The 23,703-nt window shown below is 44.9% G+C and overlaps 1 protein-coding gene across 1 annotated transcript in view; it reads left to right on the top strand.

Moving 5' to 3' along the window:
* ncor1 (nuclear receptor corepressor 1) overlaps window positions 1-23,703 on the top strand; it is a 128,721-nt gene that overhangs the window by 25,271 nt on the left and 79,747 nt on the right. Inside the window, exons 4-9 of the mRNA XM_056284759.1 lie at window positions 2,452-2,659; window positions 2,735-2,917; window positions 19,652-19,765; window positions 20,985-21,041; window positions 21,202-21,254; window positions 22,022-22,088. Of these exons, the coding sequence (XP_056140734.1) occupies window positions 2,452-2,659; window positions 2,735-2,917; window positions 19,652-19,765; window positions 20,985-21,041; window positions 21,202-21,254; window positions 22,022-22,088 (682 nt within the window). The remainder of the gene's footprint in view (window positions 1-2,451; window positions 2,660-2,734; window positions 2,918-19,651; window positions 19,766-20,984; window positions 21,042-21,201; window positions 21,255-22,021; window positions 22,089-23,703) is intronic.

Here is a 23,703-nt window from a genome sequence, read left to right as displayed (position 1 = left end):
TGCTAGTTTCCGACCGACGCAATTGTCATTTACCCTCCCAGTGCCCACATTGTTTAAATAGCAAATGTATTTGCGCCCATCTGTGTGCCCATAGACATGTTGGTCTTAAAATGAGGTGTGGTCAGGCGCATTGTTGGTGCATTGCTATCTTGAGGCAGCAGTGATTGTGCCATTGACCAACAAAAACCTGGTCTAAAGTCAATGGCGCAGTATTTTCTTGCTATTTAAAGGATGCCTTATTCAGATAATAAGATGCGCCTACATGGGCAGATGCACAAGACATGTACACTCTGCTTGTTTCACACACAGGGATGCACAGCAGCACACAAAAATCAAAAGATTACAACTAAAAAAATTACATTGTGTAAGATAATTATTGTGTACATCATGATATTTAGAAAAAATGTCACAATGGTTATAATATTTATCAGAATTAGCTAATTGCAGCATATGTTCATGGTGAGCGAAGAGCTTTTGTTTTCCCCGTCTCCTGACATTATACCGTGTTTGGCATTGTGCAGCCATTCTGGTCATGCCAGAAAACAAGGACACGCTCACTTCACCCTCCTCCATCGCCTGCTTCATCTCAGGGAGCTTTGGTGGGGTCTTGCTGCTCCCGTAGATGGTCTGCTTGTGTGCTTTCAATTCACGCATGAGCAGATCCATTTCCTCAGCAGAAAAACATTTGTTTCCTTGGGGGGTGTCCGGGTAGCGTAGTGGTCTGTTCCGTTGCTTACCAACACGGGGATTGCCGTTTCAAATCCCCGTGTTACCTCCGGATTGGTCAGGCATCCCTACAGACACAATTGGTCGTGTCTGCGGGTGGGAAGCCGGATGTGGGTATGTGTCCTGGTTGCTGCACTAGCGCATCCTCTGGTCGGTCAGGACGCCTGTTTGGTTGGGAGGGGGAACTGGGGGGAATGGCGCAATCCTCCCACGCGCTACGACCCCCTAGCGAAACTCCTCACCGTCAGGTGAAAAGAAGCGGCTGATGACTCCACATGTATTAGAGGAGGAATGTGGTAGTCTGCAGCCCTCCCCGGATCGGCAGAGGGGGTGGAGCATGGAGCAACGACCGGGATGGCTCAGAAGAGTAAGATAGTTCGGCGGATACAATTGACGAGAAAAAAGGGGGGGGAAAATAAAAAAATTTGTTTCTCCAGCTTACGGAATCTACCATTTAAATAGGAATGCGCCATGGTGCAAGTGCACCTGGCTTTTGAAGGGAATGGGAGATGACATTGATGATTTAAATCATGTTATGCCCAAAACACACCTATGATTAACTAAGTACAACCCCTTTCACCTTGCGAATTACTTAGCACCCAGATTATGTGCCATTGAACTAGAAAACGTGGATTTGTACACATCCTAAATGCACTTGCGCCATGCGCTATAGATAGTTTAAATAGGGCCCAATAAATCTGACATACTTCAGTTTGAAACCAGGTCAAGATATGTGATATATATACCATTGATTGGGGTGTACAGTATCCACAGTCTTGCCATACATAAAAGGATTTTCTGTTGATACTTCTTATTTTTTAGGGCTTCAGGATATCCCTAAGTAGTCATAGTTAGCCAGGGACCTCCGTTTTAAGCCATTTTGGAAGATGGTTATTTTAATATTTTAATTGTGCGTGATTGGCCAAATACTGATTGGAAGATAACAGCGACTAGAGTGACACCCAAGATGAAAAAATACGTTCTGTTATTCTGTCTTTCATTGCATGGATAACTTAAAGCAGATGGAACATAACTTAAACTGAAGTGCTCAGTTTTTCTGGGGAACTCCCTTGGACCCTCTGAGGGACTGCTTGGTTTCTCAAGTTAGATTATGTGTTAAGTGACTGTTTGGAACTGCATGTGATACATTGACACTCGTGTGCAGATAGGCGTTTGCCTAAAGACTTGATTGAAGCGCTCAAGAGTGTACTACAAGGCAGTGTCACATTTACAACACAACATTGCACAGGGATAATCAAAGAAATCTGGATAAGGGAAAGGAAAATAAACAAAAAGAGCAAAATAGTGTGAAAATCCTCAGTATATATCCACTTTTTTGTTCTGTTTTGTCTTTCATCCTGTGTGTGTGTGTGTTTGTGTGTGTTATGCTGGCGCCTATGTACCTCCTATTGTTTGGTTTGATGTGATGTCATGCTAGCAGATAGCCTTCCCAGCTCATTCAGTCAGCATTGGTCATGCTCGCAGCCCAGCAAACATGGTTGACTCACCATTAAATTTTTGGAGGTGTGCCCGTCTTTGTCTGTGAGTCTTCGCAAACCACAGTCACCCAGAAACCCCCTGTCTGCGCCACTGTGGAGAGACATTTACGTGAACCTATGCAGAGGCATATCTGAGGCATCATTTAGGATCAGCTGAAGTAGATGGTTTTTAAAGTAGCTATTGACATATCTGTCTGAGTGCTTGTTTACCTCTGCTCTACTCCAGGCCTCCAGAGAGGCGCCATGGCTACGAGCAGCAGTTCCACTCCATCACCACCCAGCCTGAGCACGAGGCCTTGGAGGCTAAACGTCCCCGCATGGAGACCATCTCTGAGGCCCATATCACCCGTACCCCAAACACTGCTGGGGGCATTGTCTTGCCCCTGCCCCATGCAGTTCAGGACAGCCTTAGAACCACCATGGAGGCTAAGAAGGTGGGCTGGCAAAACCCTTTGAATCATAAATTTATTTTTTTTTGTCAGCCTAATCATCCAGTATGTTTCCTGCAGGAGTCACAGTACACTGTCAAAGTGGAGTCCTCATCCCCAGGAGGACCAGCACTTCACATGGGGGAGGAGCAGGACGCTTCTCCTTCCAAACTGTCGAAGGAGGAGCTGATCCAAAGCATGGATCGCGTGGATAGGGAAATTGCTAAAGTGGAGCAACAGATCTTCAAACTGAAGAAGAAGCAGGTGAGTTGTCAAGCTAGCATTTTCCATCTGTTGTTAGCCTTACCTGCATGTAACATAGATGCATGCGCTGTGTGTGTACTATGAACGTACTACTGGCTACAAAAGGAAACACAATTTTAGCTATTCCAAATGAGACATTTCTGCATTTTGCATTTTTTTTCTGCTCTCGCGTCATGAGTTGGATGGCATTTTTTTTTAGGTTATTGATATCAGGTAATTCCTTGTCATCTAATGTGCCATCAGAATAAGAGAGACACCTATCAGTTATGTCCATACCATGCTTCAGATATCATTCACTATTCATTAATATTGTTCATTATTAAGATATTAGTAAAATTAGATATAGATGGATGAATGCTAACGTGCAGCTTGGCATTATTATAACCGAGTGTTTTGGATTTGCCTAACATAGCACCTAATGAAATAAAGAAATGAGCAACTGATATGAGGGAGAACCGAACATACTTTATTCTGTTACACACAGCGACCAAGAGGGACGTACACACGTCATCTCCACCTAATGCAAGCCCAAACAGAAACAAGGCCAAACCTCACTTTCTCCATATGATGACTATGCGGTCACATTGCAAAACCAGAGTCTGTTACATCATGTATCTTAGAAAGCTAATTTAAGATTGCCCATGTACCTTCTGCCTTGTATTTCACCATTTAGTGACTAGCTGAGTAGTGTGAAGTTTTCTGTTTTCTGGGGATAGGACCTCTAGTTGAACCTGATGATATCTGCCGGTTCAAGCATGTACAGCTAGCTGCACCATGCCAATCCTATGTGATGCTGCCATTGCTAGAAGAACACTAATTAGCTATCAGTGACCACCAAGTTGTTGGGTTGTTTGTTTACATTGCCAGCGAGACACTACGGTCAGTCATGATATGATTGAATCGTGCCTACGCAGTCCTTGCAGGTAGGTAAGAGCTTGTTTGGCAGAATTTTTGGAGCATGTTTAATTGTAGTTAATGGTGCTTTTTTTTTTTGGGCTGGCCGGGGCCAGCCCTACAACTGCGAATGTCTGTGACTGAACATGTTAGTGACTGAGAGAACAAGTTACATGGCTGGGCCCGTGCGCGGAGTTTGCGGGGGGGGGGGGGGGGCAGGGGAGCACTGCCCCCTGGTGGCTGAAACGGGTAATTGCCTTGTTTCAAAAAAGTGGAATAATTACGTTTGGCATGACCAGATATTTTATCAATATTTTTAAATAACACAAAACAACTAAATGGTACTAGGTAATACATCTGAGTTCATATACTGCTTTAGTAAAAAAAAAAATGTTCAGGGCTCTGGGTCATGTGACGAGGGACACGTACGCTAACGTAAATCGAACCAGCGATTCTCAGCTAGCATACATGGGTAATAACGTTGTAGTTATATAGTCGGCACGAAAATATGGACATAAGGAGATTTTTAAAACTTCGAGCTCCAGACGACACAAAAGGTCAGCCATTGGGATCTAACACAAACATCAATAACCGATGATGACGATAGGCAAAACGATACTGTTGTGAACTTGGAGGAAACTTCGAGCAGCTCTGGATTAGCAGCAACTGCTAGCAGTCCTGACGGTCACCCCACAGATGCACTAGCCGAACTAGGTAACACAGATGATCTTGGAGAAAAACACGGCTGTCCAAAGCAACCTACTCTGCCCCAATTCCCCTCAAAATGTTTTGGAAGTACAAAACGATTGTTTTCCACTTAAGTCAAACACTTCCTTAATTCGTGGAGATGCCCCTTTGATTTAGGGCTTTATTTACGTTGGGGCTGTTGCATTTAGTTTAATTTTTAAGTGTCAGGGCATTCCGCCACCTTGTGTCTATGCGTTCCAAGACAGCCGTGCCGTGATTGGATTTCATAAAGGCGAATTGTTAAATTGTTACAATGTAATTTCAAATCTGCTTTAAAAATAAACATATATGTTCATTTAACATGTTTGTTTTGTCCATATCTGCTCGTGCTGTGTTCCCAGGGTGGTAGGCCAGGTCTCAGCTGTTACAATTAGTTTTTGGTTTTTTTGCCCCCCCTGGCTCGAATGTCAAACTCTGCCTATGGTTGGGCCGCTGGATCAGGTGACCAACGACGTTGCTGAAGTTGCACGATTGGTCGGCCGACCAGTGACATCACTGGTAAACATGGGAGTGGGGGTTTTCCTATTGGCTGTTGCTCTTTCAACTCATCTCAGCAGTTCAGCTCATTCCATATTTATCGCAGACTAATGGAACGAAATATATTGCTGCTCAAGGATACTATTGTAACGAATGGGATGGAAAATTTTGCTGCTCTTTCCACATCTGCTTACACACTGTAACAGTCTAGCATAGAGCAGAGTAGGAGAGAAAACGGTTCTCCATGGGCTGCGAGGCATGAGGGAGAGCGCACAGTTAAAGCACCCAATCTTATTGTGTCTGGGAGGTGTGGCGGTCTATTTCATTGCCTACCACACAGGGATCACTGGTTCGAATCCCCATGGTACCTCCGGTTTGGTCGTGCGTCCCTACAGACATTTGGCTATGTCTGCTGGTGGGAAGCCGGTTGTGGGTATGTGTCCTGGTTGCTGAACTAGTGCCTCCTCTGGTCGGTCAGGGCGCCTGTTCAGGGGTAGAGGGGGAATTGGGGGGAATAGTGTGATCCTCCCACGTGCCACGTCCCCCTGGCGAAACTCCTTACTCTCAGGTGAAAAGAAGCGGCTGGCGACTCCACATGTATTGGAGGAGGCATGTGGTAGTCTGCAGTCCTCCCCAGATCGGCAGAGGGGGTGGAGCAGCGACCGGGATGGCTTGGAAAATAGGGTAATTGGCCAAGACATTTGGGGAGAGAAAAAAAAAAGCAAAGAAAAAAAAAGCACACAATCTTTTAACAATTAATTAATTTTAATTAACAATCAATCTGACAAAACACTAATACAGAGTGAGTCTTAGAAAAATGAGAGACATCCGCAGATGAAAGAGGAGGTGGAGTTAACTGATAATTAGAATAGTTATTACAATTAAGTTCTCTTTCAAATCAAACATCAAAAGATATGGAAAGTATTGTTCTTGCAACTGCATTTATAACCTTTTTTTAAAAAAAATATTTCTGATTTTTCCCTTTTTCTCCCAATTTAGTGACCAATCGATCCCTATTCTAATTCAAACACCCACCCTCGTACTGCACGCGTTCACCAACTGCATCTCTCCGGCCGGCAGTCTCGAAGTAGACGCCTCGTCACTTCAGTGACGAGGCGAATCCAGGCCGAACCACTGCTTTTTCCGACACACACAGAGACGCATTCATGTGACGAACACAAGTCGACTCCGCCCCCCCTCCCAAAGACTGTTGCCAATTATTGCTGCTTCATCGAGTCCGGCTATAGTCGGATCTGACGAGACCAAGGCGCCACCCTCCCCCCTTTTTTTTGTAACTTGATGAAGTTGGGACGTTGTGAAAAAATGTGAATAAAAACAGCATACAATGATTTGCAAATCCTTTTCGACCTATATTCAATTGAATTCACTACAAAGACAAGATATTTAATGTTCAAACTGATAAACTTTATTGTTTTTTGCAAATATTCACTCATTTTGAATTTGATGCCTGCAACACGTTCCAAAGAAGCTGGGACAGGGTTAACAAAAGACTGGGAAAGCTGAGGAATGCTCAAAAAACACCTGTTTGGAACATTCCACAGGTGAACAGGTTAATTGGAAATAGTTGAGTGTCATGACTGAGTATAAAAGGAGCGTCCCCTAAAGGCTCAGTCGTTCACAAGCAAGGATGGGGCGAGGTTCACCACTTTGTGAACAACGGCATGAGCAAATAGTCCCAACAGTTTAAGAACAATGTTTCTCAACGTACAATTGCAAGGAATTTAGGGATTTCATCATCTACAGCCCATTATATCATCAAAAGATTTAGAGAATCCAGAGAAATCTGCACATAAGCGGCAAGGCCGAAAACCAACATTGAATGCCCGTGACCTTTGATCCCTCAGGTGGCACTGCATTAAAAACCGACATCATTCTGTAAAGTATCTTACCACGTGGGCTCAGGAACACTTCGGAAAACCATTGTCAGTTAACACAGTTTGTCGCTACATCTACAAGTGCAAGTTAAAACTCTACCATGCAAAGCCAAAGCCAGATATCAACAACACCCAGAAACACCGCCGGCTTCTCTGGGCCCGAGCTCATCTGAGATGGACTGACGCAAAGTGGAAAAGTGTGCTGTGGTCTGACGAGTCCACATGTCAAATTGTTTTTGGAAATCATGGACGTCGTGTCCTCCGTGCTAAAGAGGAAAAGGACCATCCAGATTGTTAGCAGCGCAAAGTTCAAAAGCCAGCATGTGTGATGGTATAGGGGTGTGTTAGTGCCCATGGCATGGGTAACTTGCACATCTGTGAAGGCACCATTAATGCTGAAAGGTACATACAGGTTTTGGAGCAACATATGCTGCCATCCAAGTGACGTCGTTTTCAGAGACGTCCCTACTTATTTCAGCAATTGCATCACCTACGAGAAGACGCCATTACAGTTCAACCATTGCATGCTGCCTATTAACCCATGAGACTAGCGTGTGCAAAGCCCTGTTGGAGCTACCACGAGGCTAATTAAATTAGTCAAACACGCTTGAATAGTACGGTCTAAATCAAAATTACAAGTCATTTATAAAATGGAGGGTAGACCAATAAGTTTGTTAGCACCTCACATTGCTGTGTGTATCACCATAATATAACTTTCTTTCTTTTTTTTTAAATTTATTTCCGATTTTCCCCTTTTTCTCCCAATTTAGTGGCCAATCAATCCCTATTTTAATTCAAACACCCACCCTCGTACTGTATGCTTTCGCCAACTGCATCTCTCCGGCCGGCAGTCTCAAAGGAGACGCCTCGCCACTTTCGTGACAAGGCGAATCCAGGCCGAATCACTGCTTTTTCCGACACACACAGAGACGCATTCACGTGATGAACACAAGCTGACTCTGCCCCCCTCCCGGAGACAGCGTTGCCAATTACTGCTGCTTCATCGAGTCCGGCCATAGTCAGATCTGACGAGACCAGGGCGCGAACCCCAGTCCCCAGTAGGCAACTGCATTGACAGAAAGCCGATGCTTAGACCGCTACACCACCATGGATGAAACCACAATATAACTATAACTTTAAGGGGAAAAAAAAGGAAAATATGTAAGATAATGGAGAGGGCATTAGAAAATGTGACTCACCAGCTCCGAGCATACATGCTCACTGAGGCTAGGCTCAGAGGTGTCACACCAAAACAACATCCCCGGGGAACAAAATGTATGCATTTAAAACCGCTAGGGTGGAACCTACACTGCTCAAAAAATAAAGGGAACACCTAAAAACACAATATAGACCTCGATGAATGAAATATTTCAGCTGAAAATATTTATTTACTAGACAGAGAAATGTGTTTAGAGCAAAATAACCTAAGAATGATCAATGGAAATCAAAATCATTAGCCCATTAAGGTCTGGACTCAGAATCATACTCAAAATCAAAGTGGAAAATGAGAACATAGGCTGATCCAACTTCTGTGGAAATTCTTCAAGACGATTCAAAATGAGGCTCAGTAGTGTGTGTGGCCTCCACGTGCCTGTATGCACTCCCTACAACGTCTGGGCATGCTCCTGATGAGACGACGGATGGTCTCCTGAGGGATCTCCTCCCAGACCTGGATCAGGGCATCGGTCAACTCCTGGACAGTCTGTGGTGCGACATCGCGTTGGCGGATGGTACGAGACATGATGTCCCAGAGGTGCTCGATTGGATTCAGGTCTGGGGAACGTGCGGGCCAGTCCATAGCATCAATGCCCTCGACATACAGGAACTGCTGACACACTCTGGCCACATGAGGACGAGCATTGTCATGCATGAGCAGGAACCCAGGGCCCACTGCACCAGCATATGGTCTGACAATGGGTCTGAGGATCTCATCCCGGTACCTAATGGCAGTCATGGTACCTCTGGCTAGCACGTAGAGGTCTGTGCGGCCCTCCAAGGATACGCCTCCCCAGACCATCACTGACCCACCGCCAAACCGGTCATGCTGGAGGATGTTGCAGGCAGCAGAACGTTCTCCACAGCGTCTCCAGACTCTCTCACGTCTGCTCTCATCTGTGAAGAGCACAGGGCGCCAATGGCGAATCTGCCAACCAAGATGTTCTCTGGCAAAGGTCAATCGGGCTGCACGGTGTTGGGCTGTGAGCACAGGCCCCAATTGTTGACGTCGGGCCCTCATACCATCCTCATGCATTCTGTTTCTCACTGTTTGAGCAGAAACCTGCACATTACTGGCCTGTTGAAGGTCGTTTTGTAGGGCTCCGGCAGTGCTCCTCCTGTTCCTCCTTGCACAAAGGACCAGATAGCGGTCCTGCTGCGGGGTTGTTGTCCTCCTGCGGCCCCCTCCACGTCTCCTGGTGTACTGGCCTGTCTCCTGGTACCTCCTCCATGCTCTGGACACTGTGTTGGGAGACACATCAAATCTTCTTGCCACAGCACGCATTGATGTGCCATCCTGGATGAGCTGCACTACCTGAGCAACTTCTGTAGGTTGCAGATACCGCCTCATGCCACCTCTAGTGGTGAGGGCACTAGCAAAATGAAAAACTAACCAAAGATCGGCCAGAAAAGATGAGGACAGGCAAATGGTCTGTGGCCACCACCTGCAAATCCATTCCTTTTATAGGGGTTGTCTTGCAAATTGTCTAATTTCCACCTGGTGGAAATTAGACAATTTACCAACAGGTGAAATTGATTCACAAATCAGTGTTGCTTCCTAACTGGACAGGTTGATATCTCAAAAGTGTGATTGACTTGGAGCTACATTGCATTGCTTATGTGTTCCCTTTATTTTTTGAGCAGTGTATTTACAGGTAGGAACTAATTTTGGGGAAGTTCACAGCAATTTAATTGTCATTTTTCCCAAATCAATATCAAGATTTTCACGAACTAATGATAGGCCACATGTACTGTTGGCTGGAGTCTGATGTAGCAAGTTGAATAATAGATTGAATCGTGAAATTGAGGGCGGGACTCCTGTAAGGCTGACTGACAGGCTGACCTGGCCAATCCTAGTGCTTGGGGGAGGGAACTTCCCAGATTCATCCTAGGGAAAAAAATATTCGCCTATGGGATTTATAGTAAATACCATTCCTGGTCAAGATGACAGGGTCCATAAAATGGAGGTAAGGGTGGTTAAAGGGGGCTTCCCCCCGGGTGTATACAAGACCTGCCTCAGAAGTTGTGCTACTCCGTAAAGGGACATAATGGTATAGTACATTATACTATGCGGGGAGTGTGCTGCCCCTTTAAGATAGTTGGCAGAGTGTTGATTGTGTGACGCTGTGTGTATTATGTAGCCGTAGATTGATATGTACGGGTGTCCGGGTAGCGTAGCAGTCTATTCTGTTACCTACCAACACGGGGATCAGCGGTTCGAATCCCTGTGTTACCTCCGGCTTGGTCGGGCGTCCCTACGGACACAATTGGCCGTGTCTGCGGGTGGGAAGTGTATGTGTCCTGGTCGCTGCACTAGCACCTCCTCTGGTCGGTCGGGCGCCTGTTCAGGGGGGAGGGGGAACGGGGGGGAATAACGTGATCCTCCCACACGCTACATCCCCCTGGTGAAACTCCTCACTGTCAGGTGAAAAGAAGCGGCTGGTTGACTCCACATGTATTGGAGGAGACGTGGTAGTCTACAGCCCTCCCCAGATCAGCAGAGGGGGTGGAGCAGCGACCGGAATGGCTCAGAAGAGTGGGGTAATTGTCCAGATCCAATTGGTGTGAAAAAGGGGGAAACTACTACTTTCAGCTGCTCCCGTTAGCGGTTGCCACAGCGGATCATCTGTTTCCATTTCTTCCTGTCTTCTGCGTATTCCTCTGTCACACCAGCCACCTGCATTTCTTCCCTCACCACATCCGCAAACCTCCTATTTGGCCTTCCTCTTTTCCTCTTCACTGGCAGCTCCATATTCAGCATCCTTCTCCCAATATACCCAGCATCTCTCCTCCACAAATATCCAAGCCATCTCAATCTTGCCTCTCTTGCTTTGTCTCCAAACCATCCAATTTGAGCAGTCCCTCTAATATAATCATTCATAATCCTGTCCTTCGTCACTCCCAATGAAAATCTTAGCATCTTCGCCTCCTGTCTTTTTGTCAGTGTCACTGTCTCCAAATCAGATAACAACTGGTCTCACAACCATCTTGTAAACCTTCCCTTTAACTTTTGCTGGTACCATTCTGTCACAAATCACTCTTGACACTCTTCTCCACCCACTCCACCCTTCCTGCATTCTCTTCTTCACCTCTCTACTGCACTCCCCGTTACTTTGGACAGTTGACCCCAAGTATTTAAACTCATATGCCTTCGTCACCTCTACTCCTTGCATCCTCACCATTCCGCTGTCCTCCCTCTCATTCACGCATACGTATTCCGTCTTGCTCCTACTGACTTTCATTCCTCTTCTCTCCAGTGCATACCTCCACCTCTCCAGGCTCTCCTCAACCTGCACCTTACTCTCGCTACAGATTACAATGTCATCTGCAAACATCATAGTCCACGGAGACTCGTCTCTGATCTTGTCCGTCAACCTGTCCATCACCATTGCAAACAAGAAAGGGCTCAGAGCCGATCCTTGATGTAATACCACCTCCACCTTGAACCCATCTGTCATTCCAACCACACACCTCACCATTGTCACACTTCCCTCATACGCACATATCCTGCATCACTCCTACATACTTCTCTGCAACTCCCGACTTCCTCATACAATACGACACCTCCTCTCTTGGCACCCTGTCGTATGGGTTCTCTAAATAATAATAATAATTATAAATCAATCTTATATAGCGCTTTTCTAGTACTCAAAGTCGCTTTACAATAAACGGAGTGAAACAAGACGACAGATGAACATAACACAGACATACAGGGGTGGATGGGAAGGGGGGCTACGAGAGGGAGAAACGGCAGCCACACACAACGCCAGCAGTACTCTCCGACTTGGACAGATATAAAGGGAAAGAAAAACAAACATCATAAATCGCATAAATCACAGATGCAGGTCAAGCGCTCAGTCCCCAGCCTGCCCCAGACCAGGGGTGTATGAGCGGACGGGGGGGGTGCACGAGAAGGCAATGGAGAAAAGGGTGTGTCTTGACACGGGATTGGAAGAGTGGGAGGGATTCTGAGTCTCTAATGATTTGGGGAAGTGAGTTCCAGAGCCTGGGAACTGCTCTGGAGAAGGCTCGGTCACCAAAGCCGCGGAGGTTGGACCTGGGGGTAGAGAGAAGGGAGGCTGAGATGGATCTGAGGGACCGAGAGGGTTGGTAGGGGGAGAGGAGATCGGTGAGGTATGGGGGAGCCAGTTTGTGAAGGGCTTTATAAGTAAGAACCATGATTTTGTAATTGATCCAGTGGGAGATGGGTAGCCAGTGGAGGTATTTTAGGACTGGGGTGATGTAGTGCCAGGATTTGGTGAAAGTTTAAAGTCGAGCAGATGCGTTCTGGACCAGTTGGAGTCTCTTGATAGAGCTAGCACTGATGCCGTAGAGGAGTGAGTTGCAGTAATCAAGGCGGGAGGAGATGAAGGCATGGCTCAGTATCTCAGCAGCAGGGTGTGTGAGAGAGGATCTTATTTTTGCAATGTTGCGAAGGTGGTAGAAGGAGGATTTGACCATTTGGCAGATATGTGGCTCACAGGAGAGGGTGGGATCAAGGATCACACCAAGGTTGTGTGCCTGGGGGGAAGGGGAGACAGCAGTGCCATCGATAGTGAGTCAAGGTTGTTGATTTGGCTGAGAGTGGACTTGGAGCCAATGAAGAGGAGTTCAGTTTTCTCACTGTTGAGTTTGAGAAGGTTTTGCTGCATCCAGACTTTAACTGCAGGCAGACAGGAGTCGACTTGAGAGAGGGGTGGATTGTGAGGGGATTTGGTGCTGAAGTATATCTGGGTGTCATCAGCATAACAGTGGAAGTCCAAGTTGAAATGGCGGAGAATCTGACCAAGAGGGAGGATGTAGATGATGAAGAGGAGTGGGCCGAGTACAGAACTTTGGCGAACACCTTGTGTGACTGGATGGAACAGAGGAGTGGTTGTGAAGTGAGATGAAGTGTGACCTGTTGGAGAGGTAGGACTGGAGCCTGCTGAGTATGGTGCCTTCAATACCGTTATCTTTCAATCTGGTGAGCAGGATGTTGTGGCTCACAGTATCGAAGGCTGCACTCAGGTCGAGGAGGATGAGGATGTTAAGGGCTCCAGTATCAGCAGAGGTGAGGAGGTCATTAAGTACTTTAAGGAGTGCAGTTTCAGTGCTGTGGAGTGGGCGAAAACCCGACTGGAGGGGATCGAGTAGGTTGTTGGAGTGTAGGTAGGTTTGGAGTTGTGTGGCGACAATGCGTTCCAGGTTTTTAGAGAGGAAGGGGAGATTGGAAATTGGCCGGTAGTGGTTGAGGCAGGATGAATCAAGACCGGGTTTCTTGAGAATTGGGGTGACAGCTCCAATTTTGTAGGCAGAGGGGACAACTCCATGGGACAATGAGGAATTGAAAAGGTTGGTGAGGTAGGGGCATAGGGCAGGGAGGCATTTCTTCGGTAGGGGGGTGGGGAGGGGATCAAGGGAGCAGGTTGTCGATTTTGATGAGCTGATGAGTTCAGAGATAGTGATAGGGGCAACTGGAACAAACCGGGAGAGGCGGCGATCAGGGAGAGGGGTAGGGAGGTCAAGAGGAATGGGGAGAAGAGGGGCCGGAGTAGGTGATGCCGAGTCAGATGCAGGGGACAGTGATTTGTTGATAGCGGTGATTTTGTCTGCAAAAAATTGGAGAAATTAGTTGCATTGTTTAGCAGTAGAGTTGGAGATGGCATCGGCACAGGGCTTGAGGAGGTTGTTTACAGTGGAGAAGAGGGTGCGGGGGTTACGGTTGGAATCAATAATGATGGCGGAAAAATAGGCAGACTTGGCGGCGGTGAGGGCATCTTTGTAGGCAGAGAGGTGGAGGTTGTGGGCTTCTTGGTGTACAGTGAGATGTTTTCTTGGCAAGTCGTTCCAGTTGGCGGGCAGTCTGTTTAATTGTGCAGAGCTCAGGTGTGAACCAGGGTGCAGAGGTGTTGAAGGAGACTGTTTTTGTTTTGAGAGGAGCCAGTGTGTTGAGGGAGGCAGACAGAGTTGCGTTGAGGTGATTGGTGAGATCATCAGGTAAGGTAGAGGCTGGTTCCAGGGGGAGAGCAGATCGGAGATTTGGAGGGGGTCAATAGATTTAGTATTGCGGAATGTTATTTCTCTGAGGAGGTGTGGCCGAGGAGTTGGGGATGAAATAGTGAACTGGATGAGATTATGGTCTGACAGAGGAAATGGGGATGGATGGATGGATAAATCTACAAAGACACAATGTAACTCCCTCTGGCCTTCTCTATTCTTCTCAATCAACATTGCATCTGTGGTGCTCTTTCGTGGCATGAAACCATACTGCTGCTCGCTAATCATCACCTGTCCTCTTAACCTAGCTTCTATTACTCTTTCCCATATCTTCATGCTGTGGCTGATCAACTTTATACCTCTGTAGTTGCTACAGTTCTGCACATCGCCCTTGTTCTTGAAAATCGGTACCAGTATGCTTCTTCTCCACTCATCAGGCATCCTCTCACTTTCCAAGATTGTGTTAAAAAATCTAGTTAAAAACCCCACTGCCATTTCTCCTAAACATCTTCATGCCTCCACAGGTATGTCATCAGGACCAACTGCCTTTCCACTCTTCATCCTCTTCATACCCTCCCTCACTTCCTCCTTGCTAATCCGCTGCACTTCCTGATTCCCTATCCCCACATCATCCAACCTTCTCTCTCTCTCTCTCTCTCTCTCTCTCTCTCTCTCTCTCTCTCTCTCTCTCTCTCTCTCTCTCTCTCTCTCTCTCTCTCTCATTTTCTTCATTCATCAGCCCCTCAAAGTACTCCTTCCACCTTCTCAGCACACTCTCTTCGCTTGTCAGCACATTTCCATCTCTATCCTTGATCGCCCTAACTTGCTGCACATCCCTCCCAGCTCGATCCCTCCGTTTAGCCAATCCGTACAAGTCCTTTTCTCCTTTCTTAGTGTCTAATGTGTCATACAACTCACCATACGCCTTTTCCTTTGCCTTTGCCACCTCTCTTTTCACTTTACGCTGCAGCTCCTTGTACTCCTGTCTACTTTCTTCATCTCTCTGACCATCCCACTTCTTCTTTGCCAACCTCTTCCTCTGTATAATTTGCTGTATTTCCTCATTCCACCATCAAGTGTCCTTGTCTTTCTTCCTTTGTCCTGATGACACACTAAGTACCTTTTTTGCTGTCTCCCTCACTGTTTCTGCAGTGCCTGCCCAGCCATACAGCAGTTCTTCACTACCACCCAGCACCTGTCTTAACTCCTTCCTGACCTCCACACAGCAGTCTTTTTTTTCTTTAACTTCCACCATTTGATCTTCGGCTCTGTCTTCACTTGCTTCCTCTTCTTGGTCTTCAAAGTCATCCTACAGATCACCATCCGATGCTGCCTAGCTACATTCTCCCCTGTCACCACCTTGCAATCTCCAGTCCCTTTTAGATCACGCCTTCTACATAAGATATAGTCCACCTGTGTGCACTTTCCTCCACTCTTGTACATCACCCTCTGTTCTGCCCTCTTCTTGAAATATGTATTCACCACAGCCATTTCCATCCTTTTCGCAAAATCCACCACCACCACCAATGTCCTTCCACATTTCTCTCCTTGACACCATACCTACCCATCACCTCCTCATTGCCTCTGTTCCCTTCACCAACATGTCCATTGAAGTCCGCTCCAATCACCACTCTCTCCTCCTTGGGTAGCCTCTCCACCACATCATCCAACTCACTCCAGAATTTTTCTTTCTCTTCCATCTCACACCCAACTTGCAGGGCATATGCGCTGATACCATTCAGCACACTCTTGACATATTCTTCCTTCAGAATTACCCTTACCCCATTTCTCCTCCCATTCGCACCATGGTAGAAGAGTTTGAACCCACCTCCGATACTCCTGGCCTTACTCCCCTTCCACCTTGTCTCTTGCACACACAGTATGCCTACTTTTCCTCTTTCCATCATGTCAGCCAACTCTCTCCCTCTACCAGTCATATTGCCAACATTCAAAGTTCCAACTCTCACCTCCACACTCCTACCCTTCCTCCTCTCTCGCTGCCTCTGGACATGCCTTCCCCCTCTCCTTCTCCTTCACCCAACAGTAGCATAGTTTCCACCGGCACCCTGCTGGTTAACAGTACCGGTGGCAATTGTTGGTAACCTGGGCCTCGACCGATCCGGTATGTAAATCTTATTTATGAACCACATATTTGATTTGGCAAAGATTTTACACCGGATGCCCTCTCTGACGCAACCCTCCCCATTTATCCGGGCTTGGGACCGGCATTAAAAATGCACTGGCTTGTGCATCCTCAGTGGCTGGGTTAAGAAAAGGGGGGGGGGGGGGTCCAAAAAAAAGATTGATATGTACTTGAAGAGCTTTGCAAGCACAGTTGTTGTTCTTCCTCCTCTGTTCAGTTTTCTCTGTCTGAATCCTAGGTAGCACATGTTTGTAAGTACCCAGTGTTAATTTATTTGAGCGCTTACCTTTTTGTGACAATCACCCGTGATAGTTATTTGTAGCAGCTTTTATCCATCCATCCATTATCCAAACCGCTTATCCTGCTTTCAGGGTTGCGGGGAGGCTGGAGCCTATCCCTATTTGTAGCAGCTTTTAGTTTGTGTAAAAAAAAAAAAAGTTAAACCATGGTGATGCCAATCACGCTAGTTTGTCTATGTGATTTCCAATTTTAAGTTTTTTTTTTCTTTCAGTTTCCCCTCTTTTTTCTCCCCAATTGTATCTGGACAATTACCCCGCTCTTTTTGGAGCCGTCCTAGTCGCTGCTCCACCCTCTCTCTGCCGATCCGGGGGGCGTCCCGGCCTATGTTCGGCATATCGGCTCCCTCACATGCACTAGCACCTCCTCTGGTCAGCATATCAGCTCACGCCTCTGGGCGCGCATGCTTCCAATGACATTACGGTCTCACCATCCCACTTCTGACACCAATGCATTTTATATATCTTATAAATCCATATAAATGTTTTTTTTTAACTTGATGATGCTGGTCACATGGCTTGGGTCCTGGGCTGTGTTCCGGTGGCGTCTGGACACTGCTTGGCATCCTGCGCATCATATTCTTCACAATTTTTACAAGTCCATTATAATTCTGTTCTTCCTCTTTCAATGTTGTATTGTATAAACACAATATCCATTGCACGTTGTCCGCCTTGGGAGAGAGATCCCTCTTCTGTTGCTCTCCCTTAGGTTTCTTCCTATTTTTTTCTCCCTGTTAAAGGTTTTTTTTTTTTTTTTAGGGAGTTGTTCCCTATCTGATGAGAGGGTCTAAGGACAGGATATTGTGTTGCTGAGAGGCAAATTTGTAATTTGTGATATTGGGCTATACAAATAAAATTGACTTGACGACATATGGGTTGAGGTGACATACCTGCTCCGTTCTCCCCAGTCGGAATAAGCTGTCTTTCAAAGATAAAGCACGTCTCCCTACACATATTACACAAGATATAATCGAGAAATGTGTCGCACTTTGCTGCAGAGACATTCAGCCATATGACTTGTCGCCAGGAAAGGCTTTGTTGACATAGTTCAAGACGTTGTTAATGTAGCCGCTAAATTTGGTGTAAAATACATTTTGCCTCACCCAACTACTGTATCCAGACATGTGGAGGGGAGAGCTCAGGCACTGCAGGCTTAGTGGTGACGGAGATAAAGCCCATCATCGATACCTATGGATGTGCCATCACAGCAGAAATATGGACTGAGGATTAACACAAAACATCGTTCATATCCAGCGCCACACATTACACAAACAACGATCTTGGTCCCGTGTCAAGGGTGTTGTTTGCAGCTCCCTTCGAAGATGGTGTGTCAAAACCAGGACAGAACATCAGGACCCTGCTGTTTGGGAAACTCCGTGCGTTTGGAATAGACGCATCACTGCTAGTTCGCTGTGTTGTGTTTGTCACTGACCGTGGAGCCAACATAGTTGCTGCCCTTATTTATTTATTTGTTTGTTTGTTTGTTTGTTAATTTATTTATTTTTTTATCAAATGAATAAAAAACTTTGCCAAGCAGTCGATTCGTTTTTCAGTTGCGTTTAATGGTGCAATATTTTTGATAGTACATCAACGTGTCATGTATGAGGAGGAGAACAGAATAGAGGAGCACTACTCCTGATCAGTGCGTTAAAAGACACAGGGAACTGTAAAACAACCTCAGCAACACAAACAACATAGGTTCTGAAATAATAAGGCGTGTACTTATTGCACTGAAAGAGTTGTAATTATGCACTATGTGATTTCGCTCCGTTATTACCGACACGTATGCATCCCTTTATTAATAGTACACAGTAAAATAATGTTTTCCTTGTGGGACGGAAGAAGACACAAAATCAGTTAAATTCTACTGTGCGGGCCTGAATGGTCAGAATTTTTGCTGGAGTGGGCGGGAGTGGACAAGCACATTGCGGGAGTGAGTGGGAGTGTAACATGCACCTTGCGGGTGCGGGCGGTAATGGTCAGAAATCCAACGGGAGTGGGCGGGAGCGGGATTAAGAAAACAGTCCCGTGCAGGGCTCTACTGCAGACTACCACATGCCTCCTCTGATACATGTGGCAATGCCAGCTGCTTCTTTTCACCTGACAGTGAGGAGTTTGGCCAGGGGGATGTAGTGCACAGGAGGATCATGCTACCCCCCCCCCCCCAAGTCCCCCTCCCCCCCTGAACAGGCACCCCGACCGACCAGAGGAGGCGCTAGTGCAGCGATCAGGACACGTGTCTATAGGGACGCCTGACCAAGCCGGATGTAACACGGGGATTCGAATCAGCGATCCCTGTGTTGGTAGGCAACGGGGTAGACCGCTACGCTACCCAGATGTCCCAAATCTCCTGCTTTGTTGGGCTGTACAGCTATATCTATTTAAATTCATTCCGCATATGTCTACTACCAGAAAAAAGTAATTTAGTCAAGCCAGGGTTTATTTGCTCTGTCAGTCCCTTCTTACAGACTTTACTGTCTTTCTCCCATGAAGAGCTTATTGGTTTGTTTGTTGTTGCTGTTGTTTTTGGGGTTTTTTTTTTTACTTTTCAATGGTTGTTTTCTTCCTATCTTTTTAAATTCCATCGCATTAGATTGGAATGCAAGCTGAGCTTGGCTGGAAGTGTCTTGTTGTCTGTGCTGTTTTCCCAGCCATCTTTTCCCCAAGATTTTGAGGGATTTATTTGATTATTTAAGGTATTTCAGGAGCTCCTAATCTTGTCCCTATAACCTGTTGGTTTGCTTAACCTTAAATTTGACAACACTGGTTTGCCTCTGTCAGTATTGGGCCAGTGGCTGGAACCTGTTTTAAAAAAAAGCCCTGCCCAAACAAGCATGCAGACGGATCTATCAGAACCTGCCTGGGCCTCAGATATCAAAAGCTGGGATCAAACTGACACAACAGTGTATATGAAGCTTAGTTTCTCTCCCTGAAATCATTTACTGTAAATGAGAACCATGCACAGTGTCTGATATGGTGGCTTCGTGGACGAAAAGGAAAGCTTCCCATAGCTTTGCTGTGTGTTTGCCATGTCTCTTTGCTTGTATGCTGTTGATCTGAAGTGTTTTGTGTTCATGTTGTCTCTTAGCAACAACTGGAAGAGGAAGCAGCAAAGCCAGTGGAGCCAGAAAAGCCAGCGACCCCTCCCCCAGTGGAGCACAAGCACCGGAGCATAGTCCAAATTATCTACGATGAGAACCGGGTGGGTCAGCAGAATCAAAAAACACCAAGATGCTTCTTGAAATCACGCCCTACCATCTCTTTAGTCTAGGCTTGAAGAGAGTTGTGAAGTGTCCCTACTGCAGTACGCTGAAACTCTTCAGCACTGAATATTTAATTGTTGAGCTCTCAATATATGCATTTTTTTTTTTGAGATGTTGTTTGGAACCCTGTGCCCCCCCCCCATCAGCTGTTTATCTCTTCTAACAGGAAAGTTGCTCTTTCCTTACATATATTCACATTTTAGCCTCTTTTGTCAGCCTCAGTCAGCCTCAGCCTCAGATTTTTTAAATCTTAAATAGCCCTCTGTCATGCTCTTTTCATTATGAAAAGAGCATGATAAAGGGCTATTTAAAATAGTTCCAGTGAGCACACTGAGCAAGTAGTCCAGCAAGATTTAAGAGAGCAGTTCCTATTAACTATGCTGCAGTAGAACATTCTGTCTATATTTTATATCGTATCATGTATCCCTCATTCGCACAGTTGCAGTTGCTCAGTTTTTAACTTACCATTTTCAGGAGCTGTTTATTCACTATCAAGTCAGTTTTCTTTTTAAACTGTCAAGCACAAAACTCGAGTTTGTTTTGAGAACTGAACGTTTTCGGGACTGATGGCTGAAATTCATTTTTATTATAAGATTATGGTTTCAAGCACTTTGCGTACCTAAATACAACCCCGTTTCACAAATAACGTAACTCTATTTACCGTAAATATTTCAATGAAACTATTCACCATTCCAATTTTTGGAACTTCATTTACATTAAAGGGCTGACCTCCACCCTCACTGCTCGGCACACCTGATGAAGTTCGTTCTCCTTTAACATTGGTGCAAATACAGATAGTATATTGCTTTTTGGGTGTGATGTTTTGGGGAAATATTTTTTGATACGTTTAAATAGGGTTGTTTTTCTTTTGGCGGAGGAGATGACAGAATGAAGACAGAAGGAAAAGTAGAAGAGAGAGGGACAGGGAAAAGAAAAATTGAGAGACGGATTAGATAGGCATGCATAGATAGATAGACAGACTTTATTGTAAATAGGATTGTCTATTTGCTTTATTAGGCCTAGGCCAAGAAAACCTGTGAGCCCACAGAGTCTACTAATGCAAGCCAAAGCCAGGTTATTGACCCAGTGTGGTTATTTTGCTCTTGAATATTAACTTTGATTTGATGTTTCCGTAATCACTTCCTTTCATTTTCCCAGAAAAAAGCTGAAGAGGCACATAAAATACTTGAAGGTCTTGGTCCCAAGGTTGAACTGGTAGGAGATTCAGCGTTTGATGATGCTTTTTTTTTTCCTCTCTCTCTCTGTCAGCTTTTTGGTAGATGTGTACTTTAGAAAAGAGTTGGCTATTGCTGTGTTCTTTATAGCTAATGATTAATCCACAACCTTTTTCTGTTTTGTCATTTTGCTCTCCTAGCCCCTGTACAACCAGCCATCGGATACGAAAGTGTACCACGACAACATAAAGACGTGAGTGTTAACTTTGCCCCATAGATTTATTTGCTGTCGTCTCCACACTTTGCATAATGTGTGCAAAGGGTTACAGTGTTTATGACACCAATAGGATGTAATGCGTATCATCTGAAGGAAGTGATGAGGCCGGTCTGATGTAGATAAACTCAGCTGACGATCCCCTGTCTAATCTAATAGCCGGGTCATTGGATTGGTTTGCCCTACTGACACCAAGGAGAGGGGGATTAAGAAAGGAAGTCAAAAGAGGTGTGTCTGTGTGCGCGAGGCAGAGGTGTGTTGGGGTTGAAGGCCAGTTCATCTAAGATCAAGCCCTTATCAGCGTGCACCATGAGGGTGGCCCATCTGTTTGAGTCTTTTATCGGAACAGACACCCACCCTTTTGTGATTCCACTGTACTGCCCACATGCTCAGGGTCAACTCCGACTGTTCTGCCCTTACAGTCACAATCATGTGCAAACAAAATAGTTCCCAGTATTTTGTTCCTGCCTTAATGCAAATAAACAATGAAACACAACGAAACTTTTTTTTTTAACTCACTAGGCTCAAGGTGTGTAGAGCCATACAGGATAGTTTCACCTTTTTTAAAACACATGCACTTAGCTTTTGTTTAAGGTGTAGAATTGCAGAGAGCAGTTTTAGAAAACATTGTGCTTTATCTTTTTAAAAATAATGTTGGCTTGCAGGTTAAAACAGTTGGAACTGCAACTGGAAATAATATCAGAACATGATTCATTTGGTTGAAGGGATTTTGTTTTCCTTTGTAGCAACCAAGTTATGAGGAAGAAGCTAATTCTGTTTTTCAAGAGGAGGAACCATGCCCGTAAACAAAGGGTAAGTAACCCTACTGTTCAGGAAGGAACTTGCAGCTATTTGTGTGAATGTACAAACAGAGAGATGTAGTACATAACCATGGACTGAGGGCTAACATATATATAAGGACAACTGCGCCACACCAGCGCTCTGCTCCTCATAGATGACCTGAACTGACCATGATTCACATAGACTTTGACTTATTCAACCAAGCTGTGTCTATTGTAGTTGATATTTAGTTTGTTTAAGGGTTTGGATTGTGGTATCATTTCTATTTACATAAAGCTATTTGACACAGTCTATTGCTTTTCATTTATTCAGCAACCCCAATAATGTAACAAGTCTTTGTTTTGTTTTGTTTTTGTTTTTGCTTTTTTATAGTACAGTATAGCTAAATTGCAAAAGACAACCTGACAGCGCTACGTTATAAATTGCTCAACATTTACTGTTTACTAAATGAATTTAAAAGTGATGTTTTGTATTTTCTTATATTTTCAAAATTAGTAAAATTACATGATTAAGTTTTTTTTTTTTTATTTTTTTTTTTTTAATGGCTGAACATTCACTCAAATTGTAGTTGGAAGCCTCCCTCAAAATCAGTGTTGTGTCATATTCAAGGCAATAATATGGAGCCAAAACATTGTCATTGTCTAGAGACTTATGGAGCTTAGCACATTTTTAATTTTGACTTTTCAATTATTTGACTTAGTGACAATTTTGAGTTTTAATTATGAGATTCATGCTTCTAGTGTCTAATTTAGCAGATACTGGATGGAGTCAAGCACACTAAAATGTAATGTACTGTGTATATAGCAAATAGGAAATGCCTTGATTTCCCTTTTCTTATGACTGTATAATGTACAAATTGTACTGATTTTACAAACAGCTTGATCAGCTGAACCTTTTAATGGTTTTTAGGCTGTGGAGCAAATGTTCTATCAAAGGAGAGATCTGAGAAACATTCCAACTTAATAACTTTTTTTTCTTATCAGTAAACCCGTGGTTAAATATAGTCTAATCACCCCATGTTGAAGCACTTTTCCTTTTTTTTCTTTTTTCATATTGCTCCCTGCCGGGGTCAGACAGACCTCTTGGACTCTGAACAATGGTAGAGTGCACATGGCTACATGCCAAGAGGAAGGTGAATTGTTTGGCTGCTGTTGCAGAGAGTTGAAACAAGGCTTTATTGTCCTCCCTGTGCAGAACTCCACTGAACATTTTAACTCCTACATCTCTCAGTTGTCTCATTTTTGGGTAAACTTGGGTAGCATCTTATCCAGGAAGGCCAGGAAGTTGTGGCTTTTTGCAGTGAGAACAAAGTCATTGCTTGTTTTCCCTGTTTCCATGCAGAATTTTAGTTTGGAGACAACTTGCTAAAACTCTGAACTTCTCATTATTACTGCGAGTAAACATGCATTTATTGATAAAGTAACTTATTGAAAACAAGGATGTTATGGTTTTCTATTAATGAATGCAGAAATGGTAGAAAATCTGAACGACAATGGAAGGTCAACAAGTCCAAAATAGCACATAACAACCTTAAAAATTAAATGTTAATTTACCAGAAAGCAGTTAAGGATGCAAGATCGGCTTACTTCTCTGAATTGATATCTAGAAATAACCCCAACTCTAAAGT

The sequence above is a fragment of the Lampris incognitus genome, chromosome 8, assembly GCF_029633865.1.
Source record: "Lampris incognitus isolate fLamInc1 chromosome 8, fLamInc1.hap2, whole genome shotgun sequence".
Taxonomy (NCBI): Eukaryota; Metazoa; Chordata; class Actinopteri; order Lampriformes; family Lampridae; genus Lampris; species Lampris incognitus.
Note: the sequence above shows the minus strand (reverse complement) of the source record. Positions and strands in the feature narration are given on the sequence as shown.